Source organism: Acomys minous (genome assembly GCF_964271855.1).
Source record: "Acomys minous genome assembly, chromosome: 13".
Classification (NCBI taxonomy): Eukaryota; Metazoa; Chordata; class Mammalia; order Rodentia; family Muridae; genus Acomys; species Acomys minous.
In genome coordinates, this window is record NC_140495.1 from 97898308 (window position 1) to 97917561 (window position 19254).

The window sequence follows — 19254 nt, forward strand, 5'->3', positions numbered from 1 at the left end:
GATGGCCCAGCAGTTAAGAGCACTGGCTGCTCTTCCAGAAGACCCGGGTTCAATTCCCCTCACCCACATGGCAGCTCAGAACTGTCTGTAACTCCAGTTCCAGGGGCTCTGACACAGTCACACCAATACACATAAAATGAAATTAAAGATTTTTTTATTTTTATTTTATATTGCTACCACTCTTCCATGAGGGCCAATGAAAGGCTAGAGAGTGCTGCAGTAGACACCTCGTGTATGAACTTAGTCAAATACCATGCGGTGTGTCAACTTCGGTTGAAAAACCAATGAAAGGATGTAGACGTTTCTAACGTTAGAGGCTAAAGATAACCCTCTATGGCTAGACCTTAGGTAAACAAAGTGAATAAAACAATCTTATTACAAAGAAGACAAAAGGAACAAACAAAGGTCTGAAGCTGCCTGCTAAGAGCACTCACTGATTCTCTAGCTTTCTATTTTCAAAAAGCCTGGGGACGTATTTCACAAAAGGACAAGCCTCCAAAATGGCAGGACAGCCACACAATCGCCACCGCGGTCTCCATTCATGACAAACCAAGACCAAGAGAGATTTAGAAGCTCACCCCAAACTCAAGAAACGATGACTAAATCCACCGCTCCCCTCACGTATGCTGTGATGAGCTCGTGACTAGTCAAGAATGACACATCCACCTGAACACTGTGAATACAAGCTGATGGGCACGCCTCCCCCAATGCAGGCAGAGTCCTGAAGCTAATGTGTACAGGACACTACTGTGGAGGAGTCTAACGCACAAGACAAAGATTTCGGACGAGGACATGGGTCGGGCAATGCAACCTGCTGCTACATGAAAGGGACCAGCGCTGAGGTTTTGAGCTGTATTTTTCTAATTTGATTAGTGAATGCTGACTGGAATTCGCCAGCTGGATGCAACCGCTCCCCCTCACACAGGCTCAGTCTGTAACCTCACAGTCCTCCAGCAAGGAAAGCCTGGCTTCTGCCTTTACTTAGTGTCACTGTCTTCTTTCAAGAGGAGGGCACACATACATTTGACATTCAGGAACGCAGCTGGAAAGACTTCTTGCTCCCCTTTCTATGAATGTCTTTCAGGTGCACTGACATGTGTGAGCCACCCTCACTTATCATCTGCCTGGTACCCAGTGAGTATGTACAGAGCACCCACTAAGGGGCATGCAGCAGATGGCCAAGGAGGCAGACTAGGGATGCAGGTGCTATTTTTCTTCCCCCTGCCCCGCCCCCTCCCCATGACTCAAATTCTACTAAGACATTAGAAAAATCCAAAGGCATTAAAGTCTGATAATCCCACCAAGAAACACCATGAATGCTCTTTTCCCCTCAAGTGTGATGACCTTGGTATTCAAGGACATACACATTTGAACATGGCACTCAGTCAAGAATAGGTATTCACAAACTTAGCCACCTGTTTATCACAACTGCTGAAAAAGATTTCAACTGCTCACCCACTCTCATGTTCTGTACGGGCCAATTTTAGCTACGCCTTTTTGAGGAGGTCTGTTATAAGGAACAATGTTGCTAAGGTAGATTTTCGGGCAGGGCCTTGAATGGGGAAGAGGGTGTTGTCAGCACTGGTCAAGTGTTAGCAGGAGAATGCCCCCTGTATCACATCCACCATGGTATCAGAGAACTGAGTAAATGATGGGACGAGCCAGCCCCACATGCTGAGACCCCTGGCGGAAGGTTTTCAGATTTTAAAATAAGGGGTCAACAAATATTCACCTGAAATTGCCAGAAGCATTTTCCTCCGGGCACCAAAGGTGGTAATTCCCAGCTCCTTTAGATCCTGGTCTGTGAGCGTGAGGAATGTCTGAAGATCAATCTGTGGAAAATATAACAAGTTATACCCAACTGGTTAAGTATGCATCCCTTAACCACTGTGGAATCCACTCATTATTAATATTTTGATTTCTTAACCCTATCTACTTCCTAAAACCAGTGATGGTGGCACCAATGTGAGGGCCAGAAATTAGGAAATAGGAGGTGGGGGCTGGAGAGATGGCTCAGCGGTTAAGAGCAATGGTTGCTCTTCCAAAGGACCCTGGTTCGATTTCCAGAAACCACATGATGGCTCACAGCTGTCTGTATCTCCAGTCCTAGGATAGCTGATGTCCAACCACTTGGGCACTGCACACACATGGTACACGGACATACATACATTCAGGAAAACACTCATACACAGGAAATGCAACCTCAGAAAAGAAAAGAAAGAAATTGGTGAGCTGAAAGCTTCTTAGCTTCCGATTATAGGAAGACACCACTGGAGAGAATGTTTGCTAGCTTTAGTTATAGGAAGAAACCAAAGTGTACACAAGATGATATCTTCCATCATGTTGTGTACAACCATGCATGAGAACTGAGTCCTCAGTTCACTGAACACAACAGACTACATCAAAAGTGGTATAGAACAGAAACATCTGTATAATAGCATAGATGTGTCCTGTGGCCACAGCAACAAAGTATAAAAAGAAAACAGCTCACGGGCAGGGCTCTTATTTTGAAGGGACCGTGTGGGACTAGAAAGGTAACCATAGCAAATACAGATGCAATCTGCATCCTGTTACTAACATCCCTGAAGGGTGAGCAGGTTGATGGTGTCCCCTGCAGGCTCCCGGACACATGGCATATGACTGCAGATGTGAACAGTGAGGACCTATAAGGATGGATGCTGACCTCAAGGGAGCTGTGACCCCAGTTTCCCTGCACCTATAACCTCAGTGCACTCTGTCAGGTAAAATGGTGAAGGACGGTTGGGATGGTTTTCCCCACAAACCCCACTTTCTACTTCTCTGCTTTTCCACACTCTACCAAATATGGGAGGAGAGATGGCATTTTCCTCAGCAGCTAGAACAAAGCTGAGACCTGACCCCCCACACACCCAGAGAAAGCACAACCGCAGGCCAATGAGCGGCTTCCTTCTGGAGGTCATCACACCCACAACCCCAACAAAGATGCCCCGGGAAGGTGCAGGCTGGCCAACCTCTTGCTGTTGGAAGACATCTGTGTATTTGCCCAGGCCCAGCTTGCTGAAAAGCTCGGGGAGGTCAGAGCCTTTGAAGCAGCTGTTCAGGTTGCAGCCGTTGCTCCCTGTCAGCGAGGAAATGCAGTCCATGTAGTTGCTGCTGCTAAGATAATGCTCCCCTGGAAGGCAAAGGGGAGGCAGTCAAGGCCACGGAGAATGAGATTTTAATTAAAAGTCTTAATCACCAAGTATTTCAGATTTCATTGTTCGGCTGAACGGAGCACCGGGCTGCAGAAGCACGGTAATCCGTCACCGCGCAGGATAGGCTTTTCGCCAAGGAAACACTGTTTACAGCTGTCTGTCGAAAGCTCCTGCCATTCCGAGGCCACTCTCGGGAGGCAGAAAGTCATAACCGGTGCCTCTGCGGTGAATAATCGTGCGCCATGTTTTCCCTGAGCGTTTACTCTTTACAGCTGATTTGACAGGAGTCAAATGAAGAACTGGAAGGGAACTCTGGGACACAGAAAAGGTACAGGCTCCCTTTGGATGGCAGAGATGCATCTCCTACCCGTGCCTCCTTCACTTGAAGGAATTGTGCAACACTGCAGCACATACATCCCACTGTCTCGAAAGATGCCCCTGGGAAGCAAGCCCATCAAACTGGCTGCTCCGCAAGTGAGTACCATTTGCGATGATGGAGCTGAGGTGCCTGGCTTTACCTTATGACAAAGCAAATGTGTTTCTGGGGAAGATGCAAACAGAGCATGTCACAGAAGTGTGTCTTGGCTCTGCAAATGAGTTTGATAGACAAATCTGTCTCTGTGGTCTGGTCCCCAGACCAACTAACAATCTGGGCTAGGGGAAGGACCACAGAACCATACATGTATATCACCAGACACCCGAGCACACTGCTTTAGAGGTGTGTGGTGATGCTGCCTCCTGCCTGTGTGTGTGGGGACCCATCCTCTCACAGCAAGGATATGGCCCTGAAAGGGATTCCTAGAGAGAGAGAGAAAGAGACCAGCCCCCTCCCAGCCAGGCAGATCCATGCAGGCCACTCCAGGGCTCTGAATCAATGAACCCTCAGAGTTTGCTTGCATGGGTTTCTGGCACCACTGCTTGCTTATTTTTTTTTTCCATTTCCACAAGCAAGCTGAGCTGCTCTCTGCAACATCTCAAAGGCAAGTAATTTGTTAGCATTTTCTTTCTTTCGAGAACAAGTATTGTCTTATGGGAAGGATGTGACAGAATCCAAACCTAACATCTAAAATAATGCTCTTGGGCCATCATTTAAAGGCAAGGCAGATGCCCCCCAAGGTGCTTCAAAGGCACCACAGGGCCATGGCCTAGGAGCCAATCATAGTGACCACTGGCCTTGAGTGAGTAGAAGTTGACTATAGGCTGGTCCTGTAGATTGCTGTCCGAATGATAAACCTACCTTCCACAGAGCAAAGGGGAGCTGTGGAAATCTACATCTGAGCAATTGGTATAAACAGGGATGCCCAGAGAAGGAAGAGACATTGAGACTAAGACCCAAGGAATATATATATTTTTAAAGTGGCTAAACCCACGTTCCTCAATATGGCAGCCACTGGCCACACTGAGCACCTGAGATGAGGTGAGTGGGAGTTACAATGTCACTGGACCAGTATAACATATATTATAGGCTGAGTAAATCATACTAGGAAAAATGTAAACATATTTGAACATAAAAGACCCCAGTGGGAAATGCTTATAATGGCCATAATTTCCTATGGGAAAACATGACATAGGATTATTCACTGAGGAGACACCGGTTCTGCCTCTCTGGCTCCTATGTGTAACCTCAGAAAGGTTTGCGTTAACTGTTTATACTTTCTGTGCCTTCTTTTAAAGTGCCCCCCCATCATTTACAAATTTCTAGTGGAAGTGGGATTATTGGGCTTCTTTATTCATTCCTTTTTCCCTGTAAGCTCATCTTAATATAATTTTTAGTTCAACAACTTAGTACAGTCCGTTTAAGAATCTGGAGTTAGCTTTACATTTCACCTTCCCTTCTGTTAACTTAGACTGGGCTACAGGGCAAACACCTCCATCCTGTGACCTGTATGAAGAGCAGCCAGCCTCCGGGCTGACTGCTGCCCTGTGTGTGTGTGCTTAGAGGACCAGACAGCAGCTGACAGGAGTCTCCAAGCTACAATGGATCATGAGGGAGGGGAGCTGACCTCTCCTTCTGATTTAGACCTTGGCCAATACACGACTGGCCAAATTGGAACCCTGCCACCTCAATTAACCATAACCACAGGCCACATGGTCTATTCACTCATCAATAATGCTTCAGATATTCCGTGCTATGTTTTTGGAATTGCAAATTTGCCAAGGACCCCGAATAAAAAGGCAGTGTTAGCATACCTCACGGTCACTGGGCCATCTTTTATCTGGTTACCTGTCTCTACTACCTAGAAGAGCGAATGCTCTTATAAAACATCTCTGGTCAGTCTCAGCCATGTTTGCCCCAGCAGAAAGCCCATGATTTGAAGTGATTTTCCTGTTTACGCTTAACCATCTTGTCTAAACAAGGCCTCATAATGGCAATGGGAAACCCTGCAAGGCCCCGCCCCTAGATGAAGAGTTACAGGCAGCCAATGGCTGCTAAGGCAAGGGAGGGAAGGGGGGGAGAGGTTTGCAGAAATGGTGTAGATGCAATACTCATGTATGAAACCCTCAAATGTAAAAGTTTTAAAGCCCCGTTTTTCACCTTTAATAGCTAGTGTTTGTTTTTTATTTTTCTTTTCAGTTGTCCAATGTGCTACTTCGACAACCTCTTCCTGCACTGCTTTCACAGGTTCCGGTCTCTTCCTTGCAATCTGGAGGCGTGTGAGTATGTGTGCGCTTCTGTTATTCGTTCTACACACATCTACAGAACATGTGCATGCTAGGTATCAGGCAGAGCCTCACACGTGGTACTCAGTATTCACTATGCACTACTGGTTTGCAGAACTCGTTCTCCAGGGCAGGCCACGTAAGTAAATTCTGGGAACGCAAGTGCTAGAGCATAGGTCATGTACAAAATGCAGTGAAAGGAGAGAGAGCTGAGTCACCCGGGACCCAGGGAAACTCTGGGGGAAACTCTGGGAAGAGGCTGTGCTCGACTCCTAACAAGCACTTCACATCTCAGGAGCGAACTGACTTCACACCTCATCGCCTCGCACCAAGTGAAGGCGGCTAAGCCCGACGACGCCTGAAAGTGTGAAGAGAAATCAAGCTCACTTGATTTGTTCTGTTTGCGCTTGGGGCTGCCGATCGGTGCCGCGAAATCGTTGTGACCCATGGCTCCTATTCCATTTCGGTCTCTCCAGTTGTCTGATTCGCTTCCGCTGGCCAGGTGCTCACGGCTGCTAGACCTTGAGAGGGACAGTGAGGAGCCCTGTAATGAGTCCAAGCGAGAGACAGGAGAGCTTAACCAAAGGACTTCTCAGAGTGGGCGGAGAAATGAATGCAAATGACACCGTCCCCAGCCATCAGGAAGCCCTTCTGCCACCAACCAGGGTGCATTCGTTCTCAGGAATGTACCAAGGACAAGGGAAGACAGAGAGTGAGGTCCTCGCCAAGGGGACATGACTGTGCTGGTGCCCACAGAGTTCTAGAAATCTGCAGTGAAAAGAACCCTTCCTGTAGTTTCCAAATGTCATGACATGGTTGAGTTCATCCCTGTTTTGGAAAACAGAAAGCCCCACATGCACGGACGTACGCGTGCACGCATGCGTGGACACCCTGATTCTCTGCCTTAGTTCATACAAAACACAACACAACAGAGGAGGCGCAGGGGATGCTCCCAGCCTAACACCCAGTGTGCGGAGACAGAGCTAGTGTTTACCCAGAGCACTATCCTCCCCTAAAAATGGACATGGTCTCTCCAGCCAATTACAGATGCCTGGAACAACGTATTCTTTGATGTCTTCCAAATTTAAATTAAAAAAAAAAAAAAAAAGAAGAACAACTCAAAATTGAGCTGAATTTACGCAGACGTTTGTTTGTTTATGTATCCATGGAGCAATGGGCATCCTGACTTTGTACTGGAGTATTACCCACAGCACTCTCACTCACAGGTTTGTTTTCGTTGTTAATTCCAAGAGAATCCTTACTGCTCGTGTCAGTAAAAAACCACTGCACTCTGCCTCGTGTCCCTCACTCACAGCTAGGATGACCTCCTTTAAACAGTTCTGACTAGCAGCAGGCCACCCAGAGTCCTGAGGCTGTCTCCTTCCTCCCCATGTCCTCTATGAATTCCTCCTTCTTTCCTACCCTAAAGGGCAGGCTATCTGGTCTTACACCCCAACCCAGCTCCCCCATTTTTAACCTGTAATTTGTCGCTGAGTGGGTTCAATCCCCTGTAAAAAAAACAAAACAACAACAACAACAACAACAAAAACCTTATTGTGTAATTGCTACCTCTGGATTGAGATCCCTATGGAACTTCAGGATCTTAAAGCTGCAAGTCTCTCCGTGCCTTCTCTAGTTAGTACCTGAGCGCTTTCCTCGCCTGCCCACTGGCCCTTCCCACCAGCCACTCTGATGCTCCCCCTTCCCACCACCCACTCTAATGTTAATGTTACTGCCTCCCGCTGTAATCCAGCACATAAAAGGAGGCTGCTGTTTTGAAGTGTCAGTCAGAAACAACCCATGCTCAACCAGAGGCAGAGGTGCTTCTTAATTTCCCAAGATTCCCCTGCAGCCCACCATGGGCTGAGTGTGTACCGGGAGTAGCCTTGCTCAAACCTCATCTCCAATGCCCCATGGCTCACCCACCTTCTGCTTCAAGACCTCTCCAGTGAGTTCTGGTGTTAGGGTGACTGTGCTATCCACGCCTTGGGCACAATGCTCTTTCCCAAGATCCTCGTGTGACACTGGCCCTCTTTTGTCACCAACATTTCCCAGCATGCCTGTCATCCCTCCCTGAGGCCCAAGCAGCCTCTGCTGAGTATAAACTAAGAATATGATTACCCAAGGCCTTCTTACTGGCGTTGGTTCCCTCCCACCAGAAGGCAGGACTGTCCTGAAGGAGCCCACTAATGTGACCAATGTGATGCTCGGGACTGTCTCGGGAATGCTGAGTCACACTTAAAAGATTCCATTTCCTGCATCAGTAGGATGGATGCCTTTGCTGATTTAGGCAATGCACATAGGGAAATTATGGCTTACAACATGGGAAACAAAAAAAGCTAGACTTTCTGGTGAAAATATCTTTCATATCCTAAACCAAGATAAATCCAGAGGAGCAAGGGTCAACAACACAGTGGATTCTGGGAAGGGGGGCAGTCCTGACGGGTGCCTGTGTCCTACTACTGCTCGAGATCTGCCTCTTTCTGAGTGTCTTTCACCACTGCCTAGCAGGCCAGTCCAAGTCATGTGCAAATGGCCGACCTCTGAAGATGGCTTTTCCTGCTATCCCACTAACAGATCTAAAACATCCACTGGGCAGTTTACCCCAACACTGAGGTTTGTACGATTAAAAAGGATCAGACACTGCTTAGCATTGGGGAAGTTGAAATATTTGCTTCAGAGAATCTCTCTCTCTCTCTCTCTCTCTCTCTCTCTCTCTCTCTCTCTCTCTCTCTCTCTCTTTCTCACACACACACACACACACGCACACGCACACGCACACGCACACGCACACACACACACTTTGAAAAGATAGACAGCAGAAAACAAATGGAAAATTCCCAAATGCCTTGTTGCTCGTTTCAAGGCAACCTTGTTATTTTTTGATGATCCAGTATAACACCAAACAGACAGGGGGGGGGGGGGAATAAAGGTGGAAAGTGCCTGTCTCTTACCTAAAGAACTTTTGGGGAGGACAGGTTAATTATTGATTTGTCCAAAACCGTGAAAAATTGCTCAATTCCAGCTTTCAATAATACAGAGTACAGAACTCAAAGCATCTAATTCCTGTGCCAAGCAAGCTTCCTGGAGCAGGAAGCAGAGGCACCTGCACGTTGGCTGGGTAGTTCTCAGTCACGTGGACATCAGCAGCCAGGTCTGCTGCTGCTGCTCACACAACTGCAGGCTGCCCTCTCTTTGCTTTTCTTTATAACAAAGAGTAAAAACAAGGAAGGTGAGGGCATTTCTAGTCACCTTCACCTTCCGTTTAAACCTGGCAGTGCTATATGCAGGCATCTGGACACTCTGTCTGTCTTTCTATAGAACATTATCTGTCCATCCATCCCTCTCTCCATCCATCTCTCTCTCTCTCCATCCATCTCTCTCTCCTCATTCCCCTCCCTCCCTCTCTCACTCTCTCACTATTGTTTATTGTTCACTTCTGCTCATCCTTCATCCATGGAAACCAGCCTCAATCCTTCCTGTTTTATAATCCTTCTGAGCTATTACAGAGAAAAGTGGAGGCTTTCCTGCCCAAGGAGCTGCTGCCACAGAAAACTCAGCAATGCCTCATGTGAACCCTCTCTCTAAAGGCCCGGTCCCAAGGCAAGTGTGGAGAACTTCTCCTAAGGAAAGCCAGTCCACCTTTCTCAGCATTGAGAGAGGCAGATGACATGGACCTTCCCAATGCTCCAGCCTCATTGTCACTGCCTGTCCCCACCTTTCATCATGAGTGGACTGACTGACATCAGTCAGGGAAGTGGGACAGGCTGGCCCAGGCCTGCCAGAGCAACAAAGACACAGGGGAGGGGCCAGCTACTAGACAGAGGCCCTGTACATTTCCACCCTTGGAATGCTGTCTCTCTGACCACTAAGAGCAGGAGTGGAGGGCATGTCAAGGTCCCATGCTTGTTTTGGCTAAAACTTCCTTAGTGTCTTAGTGCTAAACTTACAGCAGTGTTTCCTTGGAACATTGGCATCAGCTGTGGCTCAAATCCAAAACACATTTCCCAAGCCATCTCTCCCTGTAAGTCGTGTGTGTGTGTGTGTGTGTGTGTGTGTGTGTGTGTGTGTGTGTGTGTCTGTCTGTCTGTCTGTCTGTCTGTCTGTCTGTCTGTCGCTTGGACTTCCTACAGACATAGTTACCCAGTGGAGCTGACAGCAACTTCCTAGTATTACTAGGTACCCAACAATATGACTCAAAAGATAGTGCAAGCTGATGAGAATAATACAGGCTCACCAAATCTACCCACACAACAGGTGGGGTTTATCGGCCCCCACCAGCTCTGTACTGACCTCTGTATCTTGCATCATTTCCAACCTGCTATAATGTCAGGCTCCGAGCGGGGACCTGAAGGGCATTTCTGACATTAAATGTTTCATTTCAGAAACTACAGAATGGAAGTCAACAATGCCACACTTTACTCTGCCAAAAGCAGAGGCAATGGGGCTTGGGGGGGGGGGGGTGTAGGGGTGGACCACTGACTGCAGGGTACAGGGCCAAGTCTCAGCATTAGCTTAATTCTTCTGCTAACAAAAGACAATGCTATTTCCTCTCAGAGCTCCAGCGGCCTGAGGGGGAGTGAACACACCTACAGCCTGAAAGTGCTGCATAATGGTCCCTGTTTTGCTGAAGGTTACTTTAATCTTAAATATAGCCTGCCAGGTGGCTACTATAGCCCTGACAATGGAATTCACAGGGGATTATTTAATGGTGCTTTCTTCTTCACTTGCTCAAGAGAGATAAAGAAAAATTTAAAACTATTTGCCTTTACCTTGCATCCATCAACAATCTTATTACAAAGGAAATGGGGGGGGGAGGGGCAGGGGAAGGAACTCCATGTACAAATGGTTCTTACTACTAGATTGACAATTGTGAAGCCCTCAGCCAGCACATTTGCAGCCAGCAGGGCTGATGGAGCCGGATGGTGATTGGTTTAATCATTCTCATCCACCCAGAGGCGGCAGTCTCCCAGGGCCTTTGTATATAAACTGGTTAGAGCCTCCCACCCCCATACACACACACTCTCTAAGGCCAGAGTCTGACAATCTCAGATGGACAGGGTCTGCTCAGAGTCACATGAAACCTGGCCAGGAGGATGGAGTTCTGGGTCCTTCCTCCTCCACTGCCTGCAAAGAACAAGGCCAGACCCCAGCCTCACATGGGGCTGCACGGCCAACATCTGGGAAACGTAAGAATGTTGGAGCCGTTGTTGGAGATGCTTCCTGCTGCTCCTGGCACATCTCAGCATACTGAAGTTAACTCAGATTTGGAAGTCTGTTTTTGTTGAATATTTGCCTTTTCCCCTGCGGTGGCTTGATAGTGGTACTCTTTGGACAAAGGGACTCTTTGTGAGCTTTTATGAAACCTTGCAGCTGCCCTTTGCTTGGTCTTAGTCCCACTCTGTCATTTAGGATATGCTTCATCCAACAAAAATGTACTCCCAAATTTAAATTTTCATCCTATGTGTAGATTAACAGCTTGGAGAGGAGAAAAAAAAGTCTAATATGTAAGATCACATTCATTTTACACAAGTCCACAAAGGCAGAAAGGGAGTCAAGCTGCTCTGTCCCTATGACCATCAAGAGCCAGTTATAGGAGGGAGCTAGCTATTCTTTTGGGAAAGGCTGGAGAGGAGGGTAACTAGGCACCTCGTAGGCGGTTGTCATTGTGGGCTTATAGGACACGTGGTTTGCTCTTCTCAGTTCCTTGATGGTTTCTGCTGGCATGGACTTCGAGAACCCCAGGCCGCTCCAAGTATTTGTAGGCGTTCTGACCTCAGTCACCACTGGCTTCTTTAGCATCGCTTTGGAAAAAAAAAAAAAAGAATATAAAACAGACTTGTAACAGCGCTGTCTGCTGCTGATTTGTATTTGATGGTCAACCATGTTGCTCCCCGAGGTCTGCTTGCTGTCTTTTAATGTACCCCAAGTATTGCTATGTAACCATGCCTCCCATAAAAGGCCAATCCTGGGCAAGGCAGAAGGAAGGGGCTGAGTGAAAGTTTGAGGGTTTTGGGGAAGGGAAGGATCTTGGGAAGAAGAAGGACAGGTATCGGGGGAGGAAGGAAGCAAAGCTGCCATAATGGGTTAAGATGGAGAGGACACATGGCTGGATCGGTGTAGAAGGAGGAAAGCAGTCAAGAATAAGCAAGTATTTATGGGATTATGGATGGGAGGTAGACCAGATAGCTATGACTAAAGCAGATGGCATGGGATAGAGGATGGGATATAGTGGAAGGTAGTTTAGAGGGTTAATATCTGCCATGCCCCAGGTGAAATAAGGCCATTCTAAAATCTATCATGTGTCTGTGTTTTTATTGATTGTGAAAGCAACTTAGATGATACCACTGTAATAACTATAAGCCTACTAATAAACATGTATTAGGCCACAGTTTTAAATAAAATAACAGCAACACAGACTCTTGGTGTGTGTTTAATGAAATTCTTAAATACTGATCGTGAGCAGGATTTCCTCAAAAACAAAAAATAAAATAATTTTAGCTCAATGTTATTTCTTAACATGAAATGTCGAAGAATAAAACATTTCATCCAATAAAGAGTAAACGTGGAAAAGCTGTGGGGCTTCTTAATTATATACTCATGTATTCCACAAAATAGGTTTTATTTCGACAGCATCTGTGCATTATGAACTCAAATATTTTGGGTTTCTTTTTATTATAAGCATCCAGTTTTTCAAATCCTCAGGAATGCTTGAAATCAAAGGCATTCTGAAAGATGAATGTAGAAAGCGCTTACCTTTGGTGGCTAACAGTTTCTTCTGCTCATAGTCAAATGCCTGAAAAGGAGACACAGAGAAGACGGCTTTGTAACCAGTTTCCCCGAGCATCCTACTCTGACTGAAACATCAGCTAAGCTCTGCATCAGGGTGCCACAGATAATACAAGGCAAGTGGGATTAGCTTAAGTGCTCCTTCACAACAAACTGAAATAATCTACTACTTTTATCTACCTAACTTGCAATCAGTGGCAAGAGTTAAGATTTTTTTTCCCTACAAAATTACAGCAAATTCTCATTAAGAGTAGCTTCCGCATCAAGACTACTATGTGCAAATGTGGAGACGAGCGCAATAGTCGCTCAAGCATCAAAGGAATATGCCACAAAATGCCCTTAAGCATCCACTGTCTCTCCTCCTGTCTCCAAATCCTTCACGCAGGTAAACAAGATGCAAACTGGGATGACACCTAAGACAACAGACGAAGCTGTCAACCACAGTGGGAAAGCCTTGGCTTTCGAAGTTAGATAATTGCAGTGACCTAGCTTTGGACGCTAACAATCCAATAAGATTAACCCTCGAACCCTGGTACTGCCGACAGGAGGACCGGAGGTCCCTGCTAGTAACACTGAGCAGCTGACTACGCAGAAACCAGGATAGGCCTTTCTGAGGAAAGCTGTGCCCGCATGGCTACTTAGCAGACGCTGACCTGTTCTCACCTCCCCAGGCTAGAGAAGAGATAAGAATTGGTTTGAAGACCTACCTCAAAGACCCAGAACCTACTGGGAAGAGCGCTTTGGCTCTTTTCCCGCAGAGGCTGTACCAGCATTTATAAGGTTCCCAGGGAATTACAGCCTGGGGAGGAACACTGGAGAGGGTGCAAGGAGCTAAGAATAACATGGGGCCAGATGATAAACTGGCGGCCCAGCACACGCGGTAGCTCTAGGAATATGGCAGTACCTCACAGAGCCTCGTTTTTAGATGACACGGTTTTATGACATGTTTTGGCAACTTAAAATTGCGCTAGTTGTTAAAAATCAGATTTAATTCTCAAGGGCAAAGTGAGGGAAAAACTGAGGAACAACTTCTTAAAGAAAGTGCTGAGCTCTGTGAAGACTACGCAGCGTATCAGAACTCTTTTTGGCGCCTAAGCAACCGATAGTCTCTGGAGGAACGAGGAAGAGAGATGTGTGATAAGAGTGCTAGAGAGACCACTGCCCTAGGGTAGTAAAGAGATGAGCACTGTCTTCAGCCATAGGAAGAGGCAGGCCTTCAGTGTTTATCATGCCAAAGCTCACTAGTGACTCCCACGGATTTCCTGGTGGTTTTGGAGCCAGAGTTCCACTAATGGCATAAACACATCGGATTAAAGAATCACCAGTGATAACGCTGTCACCCAGACTACAAGAAAGGACCGTGGAATTCGTTCACAGGGACCCAGACCTGATAGGGAAGAAGATAGCAGCCCTGAGATGGCACAAACCCACAGGGATTATAAAGGGATCTTGACATTTAAAAAAAAATACCAGTGCATGTTGAAAGCTATGGATTCTCTCTACCTCAAGACTCATGAAAATGTTCAAACGCAAAGGATTTAAAAAATAAAAACAAGGCCCCAAAACGAGATGACTCAGTAGTTAAGAATACTGTCTGCTCTTCCAGAGGTCCTGAGTTCAATTCCCAGAAAACACATGGCTCACAAGCATCTATAATGTGATCTGATGTCCTCTTCTGGCCTGTGGGTGTACATACAAGCAGAGCACTGTATACATAATAATAAATAAATATTAAAAAAAAACAAACCTCTTGGAGGCAGAGGCAGGCAAACTTCTGTGAGTTCAAGGCCAGCCTGGTCTATAAAGTGAGTCCAGGACAGCCAAGGCTACACAGAGAAACCCTGTCTCAAAGAGAAAGAAAGAAAGAAAGAAAGAAAGAAAGAAAGAAAGAAAGAAAGAAAGAAAGAAAGAAAGAAAGAGAAAGAAAGAAAATAAAAAAAGAAAGAAAAGAAAGAAAGAAAACAACCTGGAGGATTGAATTGTACTTCACACTGGAGGTACCGCTTAGGTCCACAAATTAATTTAACATAGTAGGTTTGTATTTGTTTGTGTGTGGGGTTTGCGAAGTGTTTAGAGGTGGCAGGAATGAAGAGAGAGGATTCATCACAAGGTAGATGCTCTTTCCCAGTAATGCTGGTGCAGAAAATAAGATGTTTATGTGTATGCTGTCCCTAAAAGCACTAAATCTTTGCCTCTCACACGTGATCTATAAGAAGAGCAGATGCTGAACCTCCTGCTTAGCAAGCTGCTCTGACTTGCGCTAGGAAAATGTGAGATGGCCAGGGCTGAAGCCATCCTCAACACGCAAAGGCATGGCTGTCACCAGTCTGCATTGTCTTCTAGAGAACTCAAATTCTACACTTGCTCTTTTCATAACCATTTTTGAAACAGCACCAACTTCATTCTCTCTCTCTCTCTCCAAGACTACAGAAGACAATTAGATTTACTTATCTAGGAGAAATTCTATCTCTTACCGGTCTCTAAAGCATAAGGTAACCATGAAGCATCATTTGCTTGAGACACAGAAACACAAATCATCATTAAGAGTCACTGTTACTTAATCTAAATCCTGTTCTCCCTTCTTATTGCTCACAGCAAAGCCAGTCCGAACTCCTGCTCATCTACTGGGGTTTTACACTGACTGGGGTCCAGGGGACAGGCTGAGCTCTGCACACCTCATGAGCACTCCCTGCTGTCTCCGTTCCCGGCCCAGCACCCTGCCCTTCGATGACTGCTATTACCTGCATGTGGACATATGGTGGCTGCGAGGCCAGGCGAGCCCTTTCCGAGTTCTGCTGGGCAGCCGCTGCCCTCTCAGCTGCACGCTCGCTCCCTGGAGCCTTCTTGTCAGCAAGGGGACTTTCTGTGGCACTCAGTTCAGGGTCTGAGAGCAATCTGTCAGTGCTGCTGTGAAAGAGAGTTGGGAATTCACTGCCCCACCTCATGTACTGACACACCGCACGGTCCCCGTGCGCGTGCTCGTCGCCTGTGCTTCTGCTATCACCTGCTCCCGTGTGTCATCTCACTCGGTCCTCAGAGCCATGCCAGGATGCAGCAACACCGAGACAAAGGGATGCAAAGTCATCCCATCAGACCCATGAGAAAGGACCTTATCCGAGGTCATTGCTCTACAGTGACTCTGGGTCTCAAACTATAGCTTAAAAATTGTTTTTGCAATATATAGGCACACACATTATAGGCAGCACACATGGTATATTCTGCTTGTGGCGTACAGGGGACAGGCACACGGAAGGATTTCTGATGTCTGTACAGCAACCAGACACCAGGGATTCATGCAAAATTTGAGCACAGCCTGTATACGCCCGAAGGTAGACAGGAAGCAGATATCACGTGTGTGAAGTGCATGCGATCTTGGTTAAGAGGAAATGTAGCAGATAAATAAGAAATGGTCTCCAAAGCTTGCACGGGGAAATGAGCAGACTGTCACGTGATTCTTATAACGGGCAGTACGCCTGAGAGAGAGCCCATGATCCATCAAGATGCACCTCAAGTTAAAAAAAACAAAACAAAACAAAAAAGTCCTGTTATGTTCAATTACAACCAATCTCCTATTCAGTTCCTGGGTCAGAAGACAAGACACAAGTGATATTAGCTTTGCCCTGACAGATGTTGACAGAGGTTCTTCTTGAGGGCATGTGAGCTGGAAATGAAGGTGTTTTTTATGATCACTAGCACCGAGGCCATGAAAGCAGCCACTCTGGGGGTACGGGGCGTGGGGGTAAGGGGGTGGCGCAGAGTGAAAGGGAAGGAGCCCAAGATCGAATCTCTCGGGGACCATTTAGGCCGCAGTGTGACAGGATCGGTCCAGCTTTAGAGAGAGTCATTAGAGCTAAGCAAAGGGAGAACGTGGCAAGGAGACAGTGCTGGAGACCAGAGGGCTCCACCCAGGTGGGAGAAAAGAAAAAGGTTCAGAGGTTTTGAAACCAAACAGAAGGCAGCAAAAGAGACAGCAGGAAGTAGGACGCTTCAGGAACATCCTCCGACAAACAAAGGCCTTCTGGGAAATTAGCACCCACAAGGACAGACAGGGAAAGCAGAACCGGGTGACATGAGTTCAGGGTTTAGGAAATAAAGCGGCTTTAGTAAGACATGGAGGAAGTAGGAATATACTTGTTAATCTTCGCATAAAGACACTCCTTAAAGACAGCCAGGGAACTAAGAAGACAGAATAGAAAACCAAGTAGTTGGGCAGGCGGAAGGCCCTTTCCCGTCTAAGAGGACAATAAGTAAACAAATATATAAAAGGCACAAAATAACATAGAATAACACAGATAACTACTGTGTATGGAAGAGTTCTAGAAAATAAAACTCAAGGGCTGATCAAAAAGTTGAAAAGTCTGCACTGGAGAGAAAGCAGCTGCGGCTTAAGATGCCCCCTCGACACCAGCGAAGGTGAGTTCCCTGCTGGGAAAGGTCTAATACAAAAGCCAGAGACTAAAAGTTGCCCCTGCTCATTGCTCAACAGCAGAAAGAATGTTTTCTAAGTTTCAGAGCCCTATGGATTGTTTTAAGGACACGGGCAGAAACCCAGCAACTAAGTCCAGGAAGATTACGAAGATGGGCAAGGGTGAAACTAGATGTTAGTCCTTCCGTTTTAAAAAGATAATTATGAAAGGGAACAGGAAGGCCCATGATGGACTCTAGCAAAACAAATTCTCCTTCCATCATGTCCTTCCAGCAAGATGAGCACACATACTGTAGGTGAGAGTTCTTCGTGCCCTGCAGTAGCTCAACCGTCTGCCGCTTGGCACAGGGCACCTTGGAGGGACCCAGCATCTGCTTCAAGTCACCAGCGTTCCCAGAGTGGGAAGGACTTCGAGGCATGCCCACTTCAACAAAGGCGTCATTGCAGCCTGGGGGGTGGGGGGTGGGGGGGTGGGAGGGGGCAGAGAAAATTGTAAACATCACCTTACAGCTGCCACAGGAAAAAACAAAAACCTAACTCCGACTCCGTGGAGACCTAATTCTATGGAGTCCTGCAGTGAGCGCACACCTTGGCAAGCTCAGGTTGTCTCCAGAACTCAAGCTCAAGGGGAAGAGGCCCTGGTTGTTTCCTGAAGGCTGTTTGGAGTAAGGGCTAGGCCCAGGTTCTTACACATGCTAGGCACAAGCTCTTCTAATGGACACCTCCAGCGCCACTCAAGTTTCTTCAAGGTTGCCAGCTGGTTAACTTAACATGCAAACAATTACTGAGTTGATGTCTCTCCATCACATGTTAATGGGACAGCGGTATTTCCCATGGAAGGCGCCTTTCAGTTCTCCTTTTACCATGGTCTTTGGAAATGGCATGCAAGACACCGAGTCTGCATAGCTAGGGTAGGCAGAGTCAGCACTGGAGAGTGGAGACCAACCTGGGATCTCTACAAGTGTCATCCCCTCCCCCCCCTGTCGCTGCCAGCCCCCCCCTCCTGTTCTCCCCTCCCCCACCTCCCCACCCATGCCTTGCCTTCTACAGAGCTTGACTTAGGAGAAGCCTGTTCTGACCCAGCTGCCTGCATGGATGGATCACTGTGATTCGCACTCAGCACTTTTTCCCCAAGCGATGAAGTGGCCAGTGTACCGTACTTCATGTTTGGAGGAGGCTGAAATCATAAACAAAATGAAAAACTACAATGGAGAAAGAACTCCAGCCAACAGCAAAAAAAAAAAAGGGGGTTTCAAGTAGCTTCTCTCTGGCCATAAGCACAGACACCCACCCACCACCCACCCCACCCCGATACGCGCGGGTATTACCTGCACGTGTCCGTTTATAGAAGCAGAGATGCTTTTGCCTTCTGTCTGCAGGCTGTTGATATGGACATCAACAGGCGTCAAGCCAGGAGGGGGGGACGGGGCTGTGTGGCCGTAAGTGGGCACTCCAGACAGCAAGATGTTGGTTAATGTAGCCTGGGCTGTAGACGGAATCATGAGGTGTGGTATAGCTGAGAAACCTGTGTCACAAAGATGGGTGTTAGACAGGGCACAACCTACAGGCAACTGTCACGTTGGAGAACAATAGAAACTTTCCCTCCTGTGAACTCAGAATAGTTTAACATCTCCGTAAATAGATTTAACGTCACTATGAAAATTACCAACGGAGATTTGTGAGATAGCCTCTGGTGAGTGGGTAGGGGGCCCTTGCTTCCGTGTCTCTTGACCTGATATCCGGGACCCATATGTTAGAGAACTGAACTGCTGCAAGTTGTCCCTTGACTTCCACATGTGTGCCTTGGCATGTGCAAACACACACACACACACACACACACACACACACACACACACACACACACATGCCCACAAAAATAAATAGTTTTCTTTAAATAAAACTATGTTAAAATGAGGTAAGCACTTCTAACACTATTTGTTCCAGGCTCCCCAACAACATACTTGATGAAAACAGTGAGGCTGAGGCTGACACTGACTAAGAAATTACTCCTTGAGGACAGCTGTGTTCCTGTAACCATCATGTGCCTTGGCCATTGGTCCTGAGCTGTTTTTTCTAACCTGTTTATCACCGGGGGCAGATGATGTGCCATTTGCATGAAAAGCTCTTGGCTATTTCTTCATCTTAACTAATTGTCACAGTGGGAGGTTTCCTCTGGGCTAGAAGGTGTTTTCTTTGAACAGCGAT

General features: G+C 46.9%; 1 protein-coding gene and 1 long non-coding RNA gene across 4 annotated transcripts in view; one reads left to right on the top strand and one right to left on the bottom strand.

The window, feature by feature from the left end:
* BICC1 (BicC family RNA binding protein 1) overlaps positions 1-19254 on the bottom strand; it is a 221735-nt gene that overhangs the window by 5569 nt on the left and 196912 nt on the right. The window contains exons 12-20 of the mRNA XM_084753994.1: positions 18378-18574; positions 18091-18226; positions 17341-17497; positions 15365-15530; positions 12591-12630; positions 11484-11638; positions 6222-6378; positions 2991-3151; positions 1733-1832 (exon numbers count right to left, since the gene is read on the bottom strand). Of these exons, the coding sequence (XP_084610120.1) occupies positions 1733-1832; positions 2991-3151; positions 6222-6378; positions 11484-11638; positions 12591-12630; positions 15365-15530; positions 17341-17497; positions 18091-18226; positions 18378-18574 (1269 nt within the window). The remainder of the gene's footprint in view (positions 1-1732; positions 1833-2990; positions 3152-6221; positions 6379-11483; positions 11639-12590; positions 12631-15364; positions 15531-17340; positions 17498-18090; positions 18227-18377; positions 18575-19254) is intronic.
* Positions 1855-19254, top strand: part of LOC311581580 — a 35163-nt gene continuing 17763 nt past the window's right edge. The window contains exons 1-4 of one of the 3 annotated variants that reach the window (XR_014773808.1): positions 1855-2741; positions 3446-3647; positions 5749-5828; positions 15219-15358. This is a non-coding gene — a long non-coding RNA (uncharacterized lncRNA). Of the gene's footprint in view, positions 2742-3445; positions 3648-5748; positions 6178-15218; positions 15359-19254 lie in introns of those variants that run through there. The other 2 variants (XR_014773807.1, XR_014773809.1) reach the window with 2 other exon arrangements.